This window comes from the organism of the source record quoted next, unplaced genomic scaffold, assembly GCF_019419815.1.
Source record: "Pyrus x bretschneideri cultivar Hongxiangsu unplaced genomic scaffold, Pyrus_bretschneideri_v1 Contig4, whole genome shotgun sequence".
NCBI classification, from domain to species: Eukaryota; Viridiplantae; Streptophyta; class Magnoliopsida; order Rosales; family Rosaceae; genus Pyrus; species Pyrus x bretschneideri.
The window spans coordinates 8,799,582-8,817,769 of NW_025999723.1; the positions used below are offsets into that span (position 1 = coordinate 8,799,582).

An 18,188-nucleotide genomic window follows, 5' to 3' on the forward strand; every position below is an offset into this window, starting at 1 on the left:
TCAGCAGCTCTCATCGTTCTCTGATGGCTCAAGCCTTGGCTTAATTGATTCTTCATTCGTGGCTCACGGCGGGCGCTTGCTATATTGGAAGATTAGAAATGCACGGCCTTCATGCTGTTACGTGGTGTAACATGACGTATTTCATTTTATATTTTATGCAAAAGCCTTGACATGGAGACTGGTTAAGGAGTTGTTCAAAGAGATAGATACTTGGAATTATCCGTCCGTTATCGTTGACCCGAAAAAAGGAACAATACTGATTGGAAACTTGATGGTGAATTGGTGGTTTGGCGGCGATGCAAATGCAAAAAGAGAGAAATGTCAAATACTTTCCAGGAAAAAAAATGGCTGCAGATGATACACAACTCACAAACTTGGTCATTTACCATGGAAAACTCACAAACTCTCTTCCTCGTCGGACTTGTGTTGCTGGTAAACTACTTGTGTTTTCTTCCGTCTTCCGCATCGTTTTCCAACGATACCGATCAACATGCTCTTCTGGCAATCAAATCTCAACTCGCTTACCCTGCCAATGGTGTCCTAGCCGGTAATTGGACCATTAGAGCAAGCTTTTGCGATTGGATCGGGGTCTCTTGCAGTAAGCGCAGGCAAAGAGTCACGGCCTTGGACCTTTCCTATATGGATCTTCATGGCATGATTTCTCCTCACGTGGGTAACCTCTCTTTCCTCGTCTCGCTTCGTCTCCAGAACAACAGCTTATTTGGATTCCTGCCACATGAAATCGGTCGTTTACATCGCTTGAGGATACTAGCACTTCAGGACAACCAGCTGCAAGGAAACGTCCCTCCAACCCTACAGCATTGCCAGAAGCTCAAGGTCATAAACCTTAGCAGAAACATGTTCAGCGGTCTCGTACCCAAAGAGCTGGGTTCTTTACCCGTGCTTCAGCAACTGTATCTCACCGCAAACAATCTTTCGGGTGGAATTCCGGCATCTTTGGGTAACATTTCAACATTACATGAATTGTTCTTGGACCAAAACAGCCTCACAGGTTCATTCCCCTCTACTCTCCTCAACCTGTCTGCTCTAGTTTTTATTTATCTAAGATCAAATGACAATATTTTCGGAAATCTTCCCGGGGATCTTTGCCACTACTGGCCTAATATCCGAGAAATTTCTCTTTCTGGCAACAGCTTCAGTGGCCCGTTCCCTAGTAAAATATACAAGTGCAAAAGTCTTGTGTTGTTATCTCTATCATACAATAGGTTAACCGGAAGTATTCCAGAAGAAATTGGGGGACTGCAAAATCTTGAAACCTTATACCTTGGTGGTAATAACCTAACCGGTAAGATTCCTCAAACCATAGGTAACATGTCCAACTTGAAGTACTTTAGTTTGGAATTGAATAGCATCAAGGGAAGTATTCCTAGTGGCGTAGGGCGTCTTCCTAGTTTAGTCTCTTTTTTTTTCGCCGGTAATGGGCTGAGCGGAGTTTTACCCCCAGAAATTTTCAATATCTCCACCATAACAGACATCGCCGGAAGGGATAATGCCCTTACTGGAAGTTTCCCTTCATATACTGGAGGGATTTGGGGTCCTAACCTTGAAACCCTCGGGCTTTCAACCAATCAAATCACTGGAAATATCCCGTCCTACTTTTCAAATTTTAGTAAGCTTACCATGCTTGATTGTAGCTACAACTTGCTCCATGGACCAGTTCCCATGGATCTTGGTAACTTAAAAGACCTTAAGTTTCTTGTTTTAGGAGCAAATAAGTTAACAGGAGAACCTGGAGTTCTTGAGCTTAGGTTCCTTTCTTCCTTATTCAGTAGCAGCTCGTTGGAAACATTAGTTGTGAGTGAAAATCCCCTCAACGGCATCATCCCGGATCACTCTGGAAACTTTTCTTCTTCCTCTTCCCTTCGAAAGTTGTATGCACAGCTGTGCCAAATCAAGGGTCGTATACCCAAGACATTGAGCTCCTTGTTGAAAAACTTGACCATTCTTGCCTTGACCGGCAACAATGTCAGTGGAGAAATACCTCCATCAATTGGAAGATTCGAGAATCTGCAAATCTTGTATCTCGATAACAACAGGATTGAAGGTTTCATTCCGGAGGAGTTATGTCATATCGGGAACCTGGCTGAGCTATCACTGGCAAGCAATACTATTGGTGGATTGATCCCAAGTTGCATAGGAAACCTCAGACGCCTTCAAAGAGTGTTCCTAAATTCCAACAAACTGAACTCATCAATACCAGTCAATTTATGGAACCTTGAAGACCTCCTGTTCCTAGATTTGTCATTCAATTCCTTGAGTGGATACTTACCTCCTGACTTGAGAATGTCAAATGTCCTTGAGATGATAGATTTGTCATGGAACCGAATTTCTGGAGACATTCCGAGCATCTTGGGATCCTTTCAAAGCATAAACTCTCTAAATTTGTCCAACAACTTGTTCATCGGATCTATTCCACATACTTTTGGGAAGGGTTTGGAAATTTTAGACCTGTCATACAATAATCTGTCTGGGCCAATACCAAAGTCTCTAGAAATACTCAGATTTCTCAAGTATTTGAATCTCTCTTTTAATCAACTCTCTGGAGAGATTCCATCAGTTGGACCTTTTGTTAACTTCACTGCCCAATCATTTTTGGGGAATAAAGCACTCTGTGGGAGACCAGGTTTTGGAGTCCAACCTTGCAAGAATCTTAGCACTCGAAATTCAAAGACCGCGCATTATTTCCTCAAATATGCTATTCCGGCTGTGATATCAACTTTGATTGTGATAGCTGCCATTTTTATGTGGAGAAAGTCTAGAAAAACAAGTGCAAGTGTTCCAAGTTCAGAAGAATTGTCAATGGCTCCAGGGCATAGAATGATATCATATCATGAACTCCGTTGTGCTACAAATGATTTCTCTGAAAGCAACTTTCTGGGAGCCGGAAGTTTTGGCTCTGTGTACAAGGGAAGTCTTTCCGATGGGACAACCGTTGCTGTCAAAATTCTAAATATGCAAATGGAAGGTTCCTTGAAAAGTTTCATTGCAGAATGCGAGGTATGGCGAGCAATACGACATAGAAATCTTGTTAAGGTTATAACTACGTGCTCGAGTCCAGATGTAAGAGCTTTGGTGCTGCAATACATGTCTAATGGTAGCCTCGAGGAGTGGTTGTACTCTCGCAATCATTGTCTAAATCTTTTTCAAAGAGTGAGCGTGTTGGTCGATGTTGCAGCAGCTTTAGAATATCTCCATCAAGGCCAATTAGAGCCTGTAGTGCACCGTGATTTGAAGCCTAGCAACATCCTTCTTGACGAAGACATGGTTGCACATGTGGGGGACTTTGGTCTTGCTAAAATTTTGGCAGGAAACAAGGATGCAACACAAACCAGAACTCTCGGTACACTTGGCTATGTTGCACCAGGTAAATCTATTTACTTTTGTTTATTACCGGAAGCCGGGAAAACGATCAATTATTGGTTAATTACAACCGTGCTAGATGTTTTTTGCGTATATAGATTTCCACACTGCTTTTGTGTTTTTTGCGTATTCGCATACGTACATGTCATAATAGCTTTACTATGAACGTGTTTTGGCAGAGTATGGTTCATTAGGAAAAGTGTCAACAAGAGGTGATGTGTATAGCTACGGAATCATGTTGTTTGAAATAATTGCAAGAAAAAGGCCAACAGATGGAATGTTTACGGAAGAACTGACCCTGAGGAAATGGATAAATGCGTCGCTCCCTGACGGTATTCTGGGAGTAGTGGATATTGGTTTATTGAGCACAGAAGAGGGAAGAGAGATGAATGCCACAAAACTTATCATTTTATCAATCATGGACATCGGCTTGAGATGTTCCGACGAAGTGCCAGAGGAAAGAATGGATATCAAAGATGTGTTACGGAAGCTCATAAAAATAAAATCAGCACTTGAAATGTAGAGACAGTGTGTTTGCTGTCCATGAGATTGACTTGGCAGTCCTTGTGTGTATTTTGCTTGTTTTTTCAACTTTTATTTCCTACTGTTGGTTCTGTATACGTGTAGACATCGAAATTTCACAAGATTTTCGTGTTTACAATATGTATCATCTTTCTATTTTGCAAACCTTTCACTTTGTTTCAAGGAACATGTATGTTTTTCCATAATTCAAGGAAATAACATCCGAATACTTCTTTTCTCCTTTTGCACACTTTTATTTTTCTTGATTCTCTTGTTGATTCATTCTGTTAAAGACATGGCCCATAACCCAACTAGCGCCAGATCCTTCTAGAATACAGTGAAATAACTGTTCTTTTCTTCCGTTTCAAATAGAGAACTTCATACAAAAAGAAGACAAGATGAAACGATTTATTCTCTAAAGGCTGTTTTAGGAAATGCCTTGTGAAGTTGCGAAATTGAATTGGCAGGATCAGAAGTTACCGCATGTTCACAGGGTTCTCTGCATCTCCCTTCTGCTATTACTGAGGAATTGTTCAGTTTAGAGCTGCCCGGCAGATTCCTAAACAGATCTGTTGCCTCCAACGCCCATTTCCGTAACTGTGGACAATCACCTTAGCCCATCTCACACACTTGTTCAAATCTTCTGCCAGGATCATAAAAGTCTAATACATGACATCATGAGAACTCTGAAGGATTACAATATTCAGGTACATCCATTAAGCTAAAAAGAAAAATTTTTGGAATGAAAAACTTTTAGATTTGATTCTGGTTCAAAATTAACCATTTTTATAAGAAAGCCAATTGTCATCATCACTCATCTAATATATTGATTACAAGTTTATGCTCGCAGAAAATTAATTTGTTTTATTAAGTTTCAATACTGGATGTATGCAGTATACTCTTTTGTAGCAATTTTAAAAAAAAAATTATTGAATCGTGGATGACTCCTCAGTGAAATCATACTTAGAAGGGATTCTTAGTAATCGAACTTCTGTATACTTTATTTGTTACCTGAGGTCTGATCTTTGGTAACAACCTATTTAGATTTTATATCAGTTATGAATATTTTTGCTCAATGTCTGGTTCATTATTTTAAAATGGTGATTCTATTGAATATTCTTGCTCAATATCAGGTTCGTTATGGACGATTCTATGCTAACCCAAGAGGAAACTACGAGGTGGACTTGTTCATAACGCAAGCAGATGGCAAGAACATTGTTGACCCCAACAAGCAAAATGCATTATGTTCCCGCTTGAGAATTGAGCTTTTGCGTCCTCTTCGAGTGGCTGGGGTGAGCCGTGGTCCAGACACTGAGCTGCTGGTTGCTAACCCCGTTGAGTTGTCTTGCAGGGGTCGTCCTCTTGTCTTTTATGATATCACAGTGGCCCTCGAAGTTCTACAAACATGCATCTTTGCGGTACTGGCTCCAACCGATCTTATGAATATCTTGTGCTAGTTCATTGTAATTTCCTTTAGGCCAATTGAGAGGAACGATTCCCGCTTTAGTTTGATTCTCATTCTACGATTCATTGTGCTTTCATTGTTTCAGGTTAAGATAGGCAGACACATGAACCGAGATCGAGAGTGGGAGGTATACAGTATCCTACTAGATGAAGGAGTAGGTTCTCTAGTGCCAAGGAACAAAATTGAGGACGGTGTAAGAAACAAATTGATGGGTTGGGAATAGATTGGATGCCAAATTAGTTACTGGCTTCCGTCGCTGTACAGTGTAGAGTGTACAACATATTTTCTTAAGCACCGAGTTCTACCACGGCAGGATGCCACCCGGTAAATCAATAGGCGCATAATAAAAGAGCTAATGGACTGCAAAACCTCCGTCTTAACCTGCACTGCTAATGAAAGACGCTCGGCAGTCTCAGCTTCTGGCATATTTAGGTAACAAATGTTTCAGTATTTCATCATATTCGTCTTCATTATTTTCTGAATTCTCTCTATCTAATCTATCATTATAGACTATATCACAATTTGACCTGTTGGTAGAAGATCAAATTTGAGGAATGGTTTATTAGTTATAAGTCGGATGAGTTTCTCCGTCCAGGCAAGCCACCGTGATTTCAAGATGGCTCTTGCTATGCTGCATATGGAGTATAGGCATGGTACATAGCAAGAGTAGTCTTTGTCGGTGGCCTGCACCATTCTTGCACGGCTAACTGATCTGTGTTTTGGTTCTGATTTTGCTTCAAAGTCTCAAAAGTTGACCTAATACGAAACTGAGATAGGGGAGGGGACCATAAATACTTCTCTGTATTCTGCAGCCAAAGAAAGTCCATCCTTCTTGCCATTCAGATCGTTCGATTGTGACCCGAAGCGTGTTACGCAATACATATATATTTTTGTATATGCCTCAAGAAAGTGAATGAGAAAAAGCATATACCTTGAGTATTAGTAGGTAAAATATGAGTCTAGACAATGATTATGATCTTGCAGTTTGTGTAAAAGTCTCACTTCGGTTCATATGGTTTCATTTTTCGTCTGTAATTTACTAATTGTTGCAATTTAAGTACTATGATTTAGTTTTTTCAATTAAATTTAGAACGCTTCGGTTACTTACGAGGTGTTCTACACTTTTGAAAACGAAGACGTTCAATTTAAACACATTGGTCAATCATTTGCTAATTTTGTCGAACAATTAATGAAATTAAAGTAATCCCAAAATTTAGAAGCCAGACTTGAGACTACAATTATAATATAACCAAAATGGAGTAAGAGATTATCGTTAGCACTTCAGAATAGCCATCTATTGGCTTTTCGTTTTCACTAAAAAAATGTTAAAATAACTATTCTGACGTGCTAATGATACTTCCGTTATAAATAAGCCCAATTTTTTGAGTGCAAGAAAGGAAATAATGATTTTTCAATAGAGTTCCAAAAGCAACAGCTTTTAAAAGTATGTGTGGCCGGTGACGCAGCCCCACGTGACTGAACTTCTAGCTTTCAACGGTCGTTAAAAGTTTGTTGGGTTGCTCTTCGCCGGTCCCACTTTCCCTCCAAAACTCCAATCGCGGAGGAGATACCTCCGAATCTTCTCCAATCCGGACACACACCGGAAAGCAAGATCACGAACTCCACTCTTCAAAAACTACAACCATAAAAAAAGAAGAAAAAAATCGGAGCCTCTTTGTAAATAAAAAAAAAAAAAAAAAATGAGAGCTTTGAGCTCACAATTCGTGCTGGTTGATCTGCAGAGCTCATGGCAATCGGCAAACCAGATCCCAATCTCGACCCTTTGCTACCTCCAGAACTCCAAATTCATCTCCGCAGTCTCTTCGACGTTTCGTCGAACAAGTGGTGGGCGTAAGCCGGTTGCTTCGTCCAAATCCTCCACCCCATGGATTCCGTCCCCGGAGATTCGGAGGCCGTCCGATCGGTTCTTTTCCGGAAATGGGTTGGTTTCGAAGTCTCCGAATTCGAATCCGCCTTCCACGTCGCAGCCGGAGGCAGGTTCGGAGCTGGGAATGTTACTTGAATTGTTGCCTTTGAGGATGAGGAGTGAGCTATACAGGCACGAGGAGATTGGCGAGCTCGTTGAGGTTGTGATGGATTTGGGGAGGAGTCCGATTGCGAGGTTACCTTCCGGTGATTGGGTGATCTCCGAAAAGCCGGTGAATCATGAAGATCTACGGCACGCTGTATCGAAGGTATGGAGCATTTTTATGCAGACTGAGACTTAAAGTCATATTTGCATGAAATAATTTTATTTGGACAATCTTCAATTCGGTGTTTAGTGGCTGTCTTTCTGGTTTGATTATTTGTTTAATGCTTGATCAAACTGTTAATTTTGGACCTTCGTGTGATTGGTCATGCTAATGATTGGTAAAAAGCTATTAACTTTGTATTTCAAATGGATTGATCAACGTCATTTAATTTTTAAATATTATGTAGTTGGTATATTTGTCGAGGAAGATGTAAGTATTTATTTATGTGTTTCTTATGTAAAGCTACTTTCTTTTTTATAGGTTAGTGAGTTTTCAGATGACAACCGTTCGGGTATTAACAATTCACTACACCGGATAAGTGCTATTCGAAACCGTAAAATGCAAATCATTGGCCTCACTTGCCGGGTGGGACGAGCTGTCTCAGGTAGTGCTGAGATCATAAGCGACTTGGTTGAGGGCGGAGGTTCCATCTTGGTCATTGGTCCTCCTGGAGTCGGAAAGACAACCTTGATCAGGTATGTCCTACTTCTGGTTTAAGGAAATGCATTTTCTCCAATTTGGCATCACACATAAACATGATATGAATTTGTCCGTGCAGAGAAATTGCAAGAATGCTGGCAGATGATCATATGAAGCGTGTTGTGATTGTGGATACATCTAATGAGATTGGTGGAGATGGAGATGTTCCTCACGCAGGAATAGGTCGTGCAAGGAGGATGCAAGTTCCTAATGTCAATATGCAACATAATGTGAGTGTTGACAAAAATTCTATTGCTTTTTATCTCCAACTGTTGCTTTAGTTTGCAAGTAGGAAGTTTGTGCTTTTTTTCCTTTCACCCACATCATCGTTTTGCCCTCTTTCGAACTTTTGTGCAGGTTATGATTGAGGCAGTGGAAAATCATATGCCCGAAACCATCATAATAGATGAAATTGGAACAGAACTTGAAGCATTGGCTGCCAGTACGATTGCTCAAAGAGGAGTCCAACTAGTTGGAACTGCCCATGGAATGACGATAGACAACATAATGAAGAACCCTTCTCTACAGATCCTTGTTGGCGGCATAGAGGTGCAAAGCCATGCTACTCATCAACTCTATCGTTTAATAGTTGTATACAAATCTATTGGTTCTGTTTGTTGGAGTCATATATGACAGAGCGTTAACACTGTGGATATTGTGTTGAGAGACCATACCAATAAGGCTTTCGCAGATTTATTGACCAAAAGCAGTTTTAATCTGAATGCAGAGTGTGACCCTTGGTGATGAAGAAGCAAGAAGAAGGAAGGTGCAGAAGACAATTCTTGAAAGAAAGGGGCCTCCTACATTTACATGTGCTGTGGAGATTATATCTAAAACGGAACTTCGTGTGCATCACAGATTAGATGCAACTGTTGATGCTATACTGGCTGGTATTTTGCACTTTCTTCTTTGGAGCATCCCAGTGTCTTAACCGCTTTATTTACCTTACAACTGAATTGTTTGGGCAACTATTATTTTAATTTGAAATCTTTCTTGGTTGTAGGAAAATCTCCTCTCTTTGAAATCCGTCGTGTTGATGCGGATGCTAATGGCTCTTGCAAGTCTATCTCACTACCTGAAAAGAATTATCTAGAAGTGTCTGATTTTACTCTTAAGAAAGACATTGATTCCTCTGGTATAGAGTATGATGATGAAGATCTAGATCATTCTCCTAAACAGTCAAAAAAATTCAGCAGTAAAAAATCTGTGAAGAAGAGGAGTTCGCCAGTTTGTGTATATATATACAAGGTATATTACTTAGGTTTGTATATGCTTCACTATGCATTTCTATTGGAAATTTCAAGCCCGCACTCATTTAAAGTGAGAGCAAAGGTCATATATTATCGTATGTGTTGACTATGTGGCTGAGTTGAGAAGAATAACTTCATTAATTTTGCCAAGTTGCTGTTGAATGGTAGATAGTTTTTATGAGGTTGATTTTAAAAATAAAAACTTCATTTCTATTATATTGATGTATTGTAGATTCTTGAAGCTGATCTACTACAAGTAGCAAAGGTAATGGGGCTTGAAGATGAAATAGAAATGACTGACGATATCGGAACAGCTGATGCAATAATAGCATCCAGCTCTGAAATGAAACAAAACCCATGGATCCGCAGTGTTGCGAAGTTCCACAAGTTGCCTGTATTTGTCATGAAGGTAGTCTCATCTTCTTTCGTTTTTTGAAAATTCACTATTTGTATTTGTATGTCTATATATTCTTGTATAGTACAAACGCCATGGCTCATTCAGATATTTTTCTTTCCAGTTAAATACCATGGCACAAATGGTCAAGGCAGTTCGGATGATTCTTGAAATGGAATCTGTTGGCTCTTTGCCAAAGCAGATGGTCAATAGTTCTTTCGACATTGAAATTGAAGATGATGCCCCGAAAAGAAAACCATCTTTGGAAGAGATTGATGCATTGGAGGTACATTTCCGTTCCCAATTTTTCCCTTTTCAGTCTGTAAACTGTTTCAGTTCATTCTACAACACAATTTTTACCTACATCACCTGCTTAATACAAAGTTTCTCCTTTTGTTTGTGATAGGAGGTTCGACTAGCGATTGAGTACATTGTGATTCCTGGTGGAGAGCCAGTAGAGCTTCTCCCAAGACGCTCTGAAATAATCGCTCGACAGCTTGAGCTAGTGGAAAGTTATCAGTTGGCGGCTGAAAATTCAGGCACCGAGATGAATCCGAGGTTGCAGATTCTTCCCATGAGATTAAACAAAAAGAAAGCTCCAAAACGTGTTAAATCCAGTTCAAGTTTTCTGGAGGTGATTAACTCCAAATCGCTAACCAGCGGAGGTGGAGGAACCAGTGTACCTAGGCTGCCATTTTTATCTGAATAAAAATGGATGCAGATTGCAGCCTCAAACTGTAACATATTTCAATCACTGGTTGATAGGCCATTTCATTTCATGTATAGTCGCGGAAATTATGTATTTCATTTAATGTAATTATTTCGAATAATGTAACAAGCTCTTTGTAGTTGTTTCATCTTCAACGAAATAGTGTATTCCGATCAGATCTTTTTTCTTTTGTTTTCTGTTTACTAGTGCAGTAAGTCAGGTCTCAAGTTACAAGTGAAATACACATTTTCTCTGTCTCTCTCCTCTTCCTTCGTCGTCGTCCTTCCCTCTCCTATTTCTTCTTCATACTTCTCTCTCCGTCCTCTCCTCCTTTTTCATATTGTTCTCTAGATTTATGAGTGTTTTTTTTTTTTTTATCTATTCTAAGAATGATTTGGACTTTAAATTTTTAGTTTTTTATTTCAGTATTTTTTTTTAAGTATTTGATTTTGAGGTTTTGATTGATTCGTATGCATGAATTTTGAAATTGACCTTGCAAAAGTGAGAAAAGTTATTGAAACTGATTTGTAAAAGTGCGAAAATTTTGAAATTGATCTTGCAGAATTGCTAGAATTTTGAAATGTACATGGCTTGTGAAACAGATCTTGCAGAAGTGCAAAAATTAATTTTTATGGATTTAAACCAGTTCCAGAAGCATCAAACAACAGAGCATTCGAAGCTTTGGCTAGAATACAGGCATCCCAAATATGAAGATTAACAGACTTGATACCAATAAAAGCTAAAGCATCGGTCACAAAGTCAACTTCTCTAAAGATATGACACCACCTAAATTCCTGAAAAGCGCTCAGTTGACATCCTCAAGGATGGATCTCAAGTTCCAAGAAATCTTGCACTTCCCTTGAACAACATCAATAATTACCTTTGAGTCACCCTCGACGATAATATGAGAGAAATTCTTCCTCTTCGCCCAACAGATAGCTTCCTGGAGTGCTAAGGCCTCAGCCACTTCAATGGTATTATGGCCTAAGTTTAAAGCTTTCGCAATCAGAGGGTTCCCCAACTCATTCCTAAGCACAAAACCTCCAGCTGCAACTGAGTTAATGACCGACCCATCAAAATTGATTTTAACAAAGGGAGGAGACGGCTTACACCATTTAGTAGTGTCGCTCGAACTCATGGTTCCTACTCGAACACCACAAATGACATTTTCCTTAAAGAACTCATTTGTAACCGACATTGCCCTAATGTAAGTTTGGTTACAAATGCGATTCTCGCTTTTGAAAATTATACCATCTCTCTCATTTCAAATTTGCCTGCGGATCATTAAAGCTTTACCAAAAGTACTTTACTCCCTCCCATCCTTATGAGGGAGGGTATTCAATCAATCCACCACATTGTTACTAGCTAGAGTATATCTCAGCAAATCATCATTAGCCAAGTTCCCGACTTGCCTAGCAATGCACTGTAAAAAGATATGCTCTTGATCATCTTCATTATTTTTACAGAACAAACAACTCATATCAATGTTATTAATAAACCTACTCAGTCATGCTCTAGTTTGAAGCTTACCTTTAATTAGACATCACCCAAAGATGAAGTCAGTTTGTAGTTTTAACTTGGTTAAGTAATAAGTATATTAGAGGTATGGCAGTAATGTTGAAATTTTGATTTGGTTGTTTTTGGGCTAGGTTTAGTAGGGTTTGGATTTTTGTCGAATGATTCAAAACTGATGAAGATTTATGGGAGAGTAATAGTTTTAGGATGAAATGCCGATTTAATCCCTCAATTATCACCTCAGTGAAAATTAGGTTTCTGAATTATTTTTTTCAGTAAAATAAGTCCATAAATTCATTAAAAATTGCTAATTTCATCCCTATTATTATATTCAAAGCTATTTTATCAAAATTTTCGTCTACTTAAGTCAATTGACACACTTTAGAATGTAATACCATCATTTTCTAGCCTATAAACCCTTTACATTTCACATAGGTTGCGAATCTAACGTTTAATTTATCTTTCAAAATTAACTTACACTATTTCTTATGAAAAACTACCAATTACCCTCCAAAGTTAACTTCATATACTATTTCTTTATTGAAAAACTACCAATCTATCATCCAATGTGTATCACATGTAAGTAACGTGACTTAAATTGACGGAAAATTGAATATAGTAACTTCTAAAATAATATTTAGGGATCTAATTGGCAGATTTTTATAATTTAAGGACTTATTTTTCTGAAAAAAAAAACAAAAAAGCTTAGGGACTTAATTTTCACTGAAATGAGAATTTAGGAATTAAATTGACAATTCATCTATAATTTTATTAATCTTGTTTTATTTTTACTTTTAAATTTTAATTTTAAAACTCGTACTATACTTATCACACAAGCGAGATGAAAGAACATGAGGCCAGGTGAAAGTGATTCAGTTGCAAATTGAGAGGGATAAAGTGAGATTTTCGTCCAAGCACAGGGGCATACTAATAAATAACCCAAAATAGTAAAAAGGGAATAATCGGAGTAGCAGCATAGGATACAAGAATACGAAGCGGTTAGGGTTTGGCTCATCACACAGTAGACTAGAGAGAGAGAGAGAGAGAGAGAGAGAGAGAGAGAGATGGCAGGGAAGGAAGAGTACAGAATATTCGTGGGCGGGTTGTCGTGGGACGTCACGGAGCGTCAGATGGAAAGCGCTTTCCAACGTTTCGGCAAAGTTCTTGAAGCTCAGGTACCCTCAATTTTTTTTTTTAGCTTGTTTTTCGATGCTTAATCATCCAGTCAAATCATAATTGTATATGAACCCTAACTGTTTCCAATCCTATTTTTCTGTCAATTGTGTCAATTGAAAGAGGGCATGCATTTTTGGGTTTCAGCTGCTTTACTTTGCTTGCAAACTATATGGAAAGATCTTATCGTTTTACTTCTTTTTATATTTTTGCTGGTATGGAACAAATTTGAATTTAGGGTTTTAAGAGGTGAAAAAGCCCCAAATTTTTTAGTCAGTTTGAGGCTATAATTTGACCCTATATATACACATTTAGTTGATTTTAGAAGAAACAGTCAAAATCTTTGTTGCAAAAATTTTCGTCAATTCGGGCCTTTTGTTTGAATTAACTTTATATCCTGCCTGCCCAAGATATTTGAAGTACAAATTGGTTGAACCTTCACAGAAGCTTTTGGGTTTGAGGTAGGAAGTTTAGACAATGGTTTTTTATGGCTATACTGCATGTTTATTACTTGGTCGATTGATCCTGATTATCAATTTCAAATCATGCTCTTTCCACATGTTCCGTGAGCTTGTTTTACCCTATTATTTTCTGTATGAAGTGCCCTTCTTGAGCGAAAACAAATGAAACAAATAAACTACTTAATGAGATATTTAATTGTCAGTTATGTGATTCTGACCTCAGCATATCTTTGATTGTACATTTACAAGGAGCATTGATATTAATTCTACATGTGTATGTGTAACTACGATTACGTATGTTTATTTTGATTTTATCCTTTTCTTTCGATAGTTTCTGTTGTCCTCACTGTGTATTAATTCTCCTTATTTCTTTTCATGTCTTTTTGGAATGCCGGTTAAAATCTTTTGATGCTGTACGTGTATGGGTTTTCGTAGAGATATTTTTGTTTGAGTGGTTGCTTCGAGTTGCTGAAGCTTGATGTGATTTTTTGGGACTAGTTATAGCTGATGATTAAGAAATATCAAGGCAGGAAATATTACACAGGCAGATGGTATCTGGATGTGTGGAATTGAGTTCAAAGTAGCCCAGTTAACTGCTTGCTTAGTCTCATCTGCTGTACAAAGATTTACTGTTGAAAAGATCTGTGGTTGGGATCCACAAGATTTATTGATGAAAAGATCTGTGGTTGTGATAGTCTTGGAACTTCGGTATATAAGTAAGGCTTTGAGGGTGGGCCGACGAATCATCAACTCACAAGATATGACAACTTTGAGAAGTTTATCTTTTTTGTAGGAAGTATATTTCTGTTTGGATTCTGTGGCTCTGCAGCCTAAGTTTGACTTGGTTATTGTTTGATCAAGGGATGTTTTTACTTTTTCTTCAACAACGGTTTTTATCTTATTAGAACTAATGCTCTCAACGGTTTGGCCATATTTCGTATCGTTTGGACTCAAAATGTGTCGATAGTGAAGGATGTGTCTGTTTTCTGAGAGCATTTTGAGCTGAATAGAGTGTCCTCATCTATGTTCCTTTGTTCCTTTTTTTTTTTTTTTTTTTTTTTTTTTTTTTTTTGGTTTTTGTGGTTCATAGAATTCAGAAGTTTATATACTGTCAACTCGTCATTTGTTGTCATATAGGTTATGCAGTTTTCTTAGCGACTGCTAAATTAGAGATTTTTGTTGTCTCTTGTTAGTTGTTCTTCAGATATGTTATATCCTTGATGCTTGATCTTTTAGTTATGCTTGATCTTTGAGTTTGATTGGATGAGGCTGCAAAGAATCAAGTCTGAATTAGTCAATCCAAACATCGTGTCAATGAGGTCCTCTCATCCTGCTATTGTGGAGTGCTCATGAAGTCTGAGCCTTCTTTTCAGCCTTCTGAGTAGAATTTCTTATTTTTCAAACTAGTCCAATTTTTTTTAAGGGGTTTCAAAAGATTTTCATGGTCAAATATTATATGCAATAAGTTTATCTAGTGCGTTATGAACTCAACAATCTAAACCTGGTAAAGTTATTTACATATATCATGAAGCTTCCAACACACTTTCGGTCTTGTCACTTGCGAGCACATTTATGCTATCCATTCAGTGGATCTCATGAGACATCATCCGGATCACTAGCAGTCTTTTCAGATTCCAGAAACAGTGTTTAATTGAGGTTCGCTTGGCAAGATGAATTCAGCAACATCAACGCTACACCAGATATGGATGCTGCTTAGCTCATCTGTAGTTCCAGTATTGATTTAAGATACGATAACTTTGGTGTTGTAATAGTAGTACTTTTGGCCACCTCAGTATCCGAAAATCTGAATCTGTTCCAAGTTGGAGTCTTGGTATATGGAGTGGGCATGGGCACATTTTTTCTCTCTCTTTCTACCCGTTGGCATTTCATCTTTGGGCACAGTGATGTGGAGTTTTTAGTAGGCAGTGGTCTGATAATTGCAAGTACTTAAAAGTTGTCAGAACATCCTCCATCAAAAAAGGTTGTCAGAACATGGATCTCCATGGCTCTGGGGTATCTTTTATGAGTTTAGTAGGTCTAAATTTTCTGGTTGAAAGAGATAATCATCGTTTTCAACAGTTCTGCCATTTTGAGCTGACAATTGGATGGAGCATCTTTGCTGTCTTTGACTGATTTTTGTTTCTTTTTCAAACTTAATGAAACACTATGAGAATGAGTGATTATGGATCGAGTTGGTTGTGGTCTGCAAAATGAACACAGTTTTTTAGGACACCTTGATATCTTTTTGTGTTCTATGTGGCTTGTTTTGAATAGTGGAAAGATCAAATATTGCAATTGCTGCCTTTGAGACATTTGGGAGAACATTCTTTTTGTGAATACAAGATGGATGCTTGCCTGGTGTGTGTAGTAATATCGTAATTTCTGGTAGTCATGTTGGGATTAAGGATCAGTGAGAAGTTAACCATATCACAAAGCTACTGCAAGCACCGATGACCAATTGAATTTGAATGCAACTGTTTGAGAGTAGACGCATTTGACTTTGTGGTGGGTAGGTATCAGTTTATGCTGGATATAGTTTATTGGATTTTGTGAGAAGTCAAGATCAGAAGTGATTCCTCTATAGTTATCAGAAATTTTTCAGTTTGAAACAAGGTTCAATCTGTTATCCATAGTAACGAAGAGAAAGTAAGTTATCAATTTGTTAAATTTAATTACCAGTTAGGATGTGTGCTAAATATACATTGCTAATTCATATCTCATTCTCAAATTTTGTGTTCGTATTCTGTGTTCCCTGTCTATTAATTCTTCTTCCAGCTTCTTAGCAAGATCTGTGGCTGGGTGAGGCAAGTTGCGTTTAGTTCCTGGTTGTGAACTCCTGGGAGTAGTTTTATAGATTATTGTCTCACTTTTGGTTAATATAGATGAATTTCATTTATATGAAATGGCTAATGTGGTATTTTTATAGATCATGATGGAAAGAGATACAAACCGACCTCGAGGTTTTGGGTTTATTACATTTGGGGATCGGCGAGCAATGGAAGATGCAATCCGGGAGATGCATGGGCGGGAGCTTGGTGATCGCATAATCTCTGTGAACAAAGCTCAACCCAAAATGGGAGGGGGAGGAGCAGGAGAGGATTCTGACCATGGCTATAGAAGCGGTGGTTACTCGTCTGGTGGCAGGAGAAACTATGGGGGAGGAGATAGACCTGTTGGACAAGATGAATGCTTCAAGTGTGGGCGACCAGGACATTGGGCCCGAGATTGCCCTTCAGCAAGTGGTGGAAGAGGTGGTGGAGGTTCATTTTCATCACATTCTAGGTTTGGGGCTGGTGGCCGTGGGGATCGTTTTGGTGGAGACCGCGGTCGCTACATGGATGATCGTTATGATGGAGGGCGCTATGGAGACAGGGACCGTTTTGACAGCAGAGATGACAAATATGGGAGCCGTGATCGCTATGTTAGTGACAGGTATTAGTGACTGCTTTACCAATTGTTCCTTTCTCATTTATGATTGCTCTGAATAATAACAAACAAAATCCATTTTACCTCAACTTTCTCTGACATTTCCTTGTAGGTACCCAGCTGGTGATCGTTTTGCAAGTGACAGGTACGGTGGTTCTGATCGTTACCCTCAGAATGGTTATGGCAAAGATAGAGGCTATGATAGGGACGGTGGCCCAAGAGGAGGCGACAGATATGCTAGTGGAGGGCCTGCGAGAGACGACAATTACAGAAGCAGGCCAGGTCCTTATGACCGCCCTAGCAGGGGAGGGCGCCCATCGTCATTTGACCGTTACTAAAGTGCTGCCGTTGGGTGGCTCGGCTGTTTTTATGAAACTTGTAGCTGTTTATACTCTTTTAGGTTCTTGATGTGGGACGTTGAGATTGCAATTTTAATGTAGGATTGATGGATGATATGCATTTTAATTCAGTATTTTCCTGTTCCATAATATTTATTACTCTCTTCAGTCATCCCCCCTTCTTTCTGGTTGATTGGCCAACAAATGAAGCTACATAAAAAGAAAGTGAAGTCATTTTCTTGCTCTTTTATTCCACATATTGATATGTATTGTCTTGTGTTTGCTTTCCATCTTTTCTATTTCTTGTTGAATTTCATATGGTTCTGTTTTGAATATTTAACCCCACGGATATCAACATTTGTTTGAATCCTACGGTAATATACCAGTCAAATGTGTAACTTCTTTTGTCATTCGGTACTACGGTCGAGTGGTATTCCTCTTCACTTGGAAGTGAGAGGTCTTAAGTTCTAATCTCGTGGATGACGAATTCAATACCAAATTATGTTGCTTTTTGTGCGGTTTAACCGATTTCTCGCACCTCTTAATGTAAAAATGTATCGATATACCCAGACAAAATAAAATGTGTAACTTCTTTTTCCGGCTCAACAAAATTTCCTAGTACCACTGGGGTGGTGTTAGAAAAAAAAAAAAAAAATTATTGGTCAACTTTTACTGTGGTGTGTGGTTCCCAATTCAGGTTGAACTATGAGGTCAATATGTTGAGGTAGAAATAAAAAAATTGTGATCAACTAAAGGAAATTTTTTTTCCTGTGACAAGAATACGAAGGGTATTTCACGTGTTTTTATATAAATGGTGGAAAA

The 18,188-nt window shown here is 38.6% G+C and overlaps 5 protein-coding genes across 6 annotated transcripts; 4 read left to right on the forward strand and 1 right to left on the reverse strand.

Moving 5' to 3' along the window:
* Positions 1-201: 201 nt before the first annotated feature.
* Positions 202-4,143, forward strand: LOC125468868 (receptor kinase-like protein Xa21). The gene is made up of 2 exons (XM_048565464.1): positions 202-3,385; positions 3,561-4,143. The coding sequence occupies exons 1-2, from the start codon at positions 319-321 to the stop codon at positions 3,902-3,904; spliced, it is 3,411 nt and encodes a 1,136-aa protein (XP_048421421.1). The 5' UTR covers positions 202-318; the 3' UTR covers positions 3,905-4,143.
* Positions 4,144-4,580: 437 nt separating this feature from the next.
* Positions 4,581-5,591, forward strand: LOC125468785 (ACT domain-containing protein ACR10-like). The gene is made up of 3 exons (XM_048565244.1): positions 4,581-4,610; positions 5,037-5,321; positions 5,454-5,591. The coding sequence occupies exons 1-3, from the start codon at positions 4,581-4,583 to the stop codon at positions 5,589-5,591; spliced, it is 453 nt and encodes a 150-aa protein (XP_048421201.1).
* A 1,236-nt stretch (positions 5,592-6,827) lies between these two features.
* LOC125468869 (protein SEEDLING PLASTID DEVELOPMENT 1-like) lies at positions 6,828-10,629 on the forward strand. Its single transcript, XM_048565465.1, has 9 exons — positions 6,828-7,563; positions 7,882-8,096; positions 8,180-8,330; positions 8,458-8,649; positions 8,828-8,990; positions 9,104-9,348; positions 9,583-9,759; positions 9,869-10,030; positions 10,151-10,629. The coding sequence occupies exons 1-9, from the start codon at positions 7,069-7,071 to the stop codon at positions 10,451-10,453; spliced, it is 2,103 nt and encodes a 700-aa protein (XP_048421422.1). The 5' UTR covers positions 6,828-7,068; the 3' UTR covers positions 10,454-10,629.
* Positions 10,630-11,258: 629 nt separating this feature from the next.
* Positions 11,259-11,651, reverse strand: LOC125468786. Its single transcript, XM_048565245.1, has one exon. It carries the CDS (start codon positions 11,649-11,651, stop codon positions 11,259-11,261), a length of 393 nt encoding a protein of 130 aa, XP_048421202.1.
* A 1,288-nt stretch (positions 11,652-12,939) lies between these two features.
* On the forward strand, positions 12,940-17,518 carry LOC103958406 (glycine-rich RNA-binding protein RZ1C). 2 transcript variants are annotated; one of them, XM_048565396.1, is made up of 3 exons: positions 12,940-13,143; positions 16,529-17,034; positions 17,141-17,518. In XM_048565396.1, exons 1-3 carry the CDS (start codon positions 13,033-13,035, stop codon positions 17,364-17,366), a joined length of 843 nt encoding a protein of 280 aa, XP_048421353.1. In that variant the 5' UTR covers positions 12,940-13,032; the 3' UTR covers positions 17,367-17,518. The 2 variants fall into 2 exon arrangements, with proteins under 2 accessions (XP_048421353.1, XP_048421354.1); XM_048565397.1 differs by lacking the exon at positions 12,940-13,143 and adding an exon at positions 15,844-16,248.
* The last annotated feature ends 670 nt before the right edge of the window (positions 17,519-18,188 follow it).

Coding starts and splice junctions, on each gene's coding strand:
- LOC125468869 (XM_048565465.1), top strand. CDS start 7,069: ATGAGAGCTTTGAGCTCACAATTCGTGCTGGTTGATCTGCAGAGCTCA. Junction 9,349..9,582: donor TTTGTGTATATATATACAAG/GTATATTACTTA, acceptor GATGTATTGTAG/ATTCTTGAAGCTGATCTACT. Junction 10,031..10,150: donor AAGAGATTGATGCATTGGAG/GTACATTTCCGT, acceptor TGTTTGTGATAG/GAGGTTCGACTAGCGATTGA.
- LOC125468786 (XM_048565245.1), bottom strand. CDS start 11,651: ATGTCGGTTACAAATGAGTTCTTTAAGGAAAATGTCATTTGTGGTGTT.
- LOC125468785 (XM_048565244.1), top strand. CDS start 4,581: ATGAGAACTCTGAAGGATTACAATATTCAG. Junction 4,611..5,036: donor TGAAGGATTACAATATTCAG/GTACATCCATTA, acceptor GCTCAATATCAG/GTTCGTTATGGACGATTCTA. Junction 5,322..5,453: donor TACAAACATGCATCTTTGCG/GTACTGGCTCCA, acceptor TCATTGTTTCAG/GTTAAGATAGGCAGACACAT.
- LOC125468868 (XM_048565464.1), top strand. CDS start 319: ATGTCAAATACTTTCCAGGAAAAAAAATGGCTGCAGATGATACACAAC. Junction 3,386..3,560: donor ACTTGGCTATGTTGCACCAG/GTAAATCTATTT, acceptor GTGTTTTGGCAG/AGTATGGTTCATTAGGAAAA.
- LOC103958406 (XM_048565396.1), top strand. CDS start 13,033: ATGGCAGGGAAGGAAGAGTACAGAATATTCGTGGGCGGGTTGTCGTGG. Junction 13,144..16,528: donor GCAAAGTTCTTGAAGCTCAG/GTACCCTCAATT, acceptor GTATTTTTATAG/ATCATGATGGAAAGAGATAC. Junction 17,035..17,140: donor GATCGCTATGTTAGTGACAG/GTATTAGTGACT, acceptor ATTTCCTTGTAG/GTACCCAGCTGGTGATCGTT.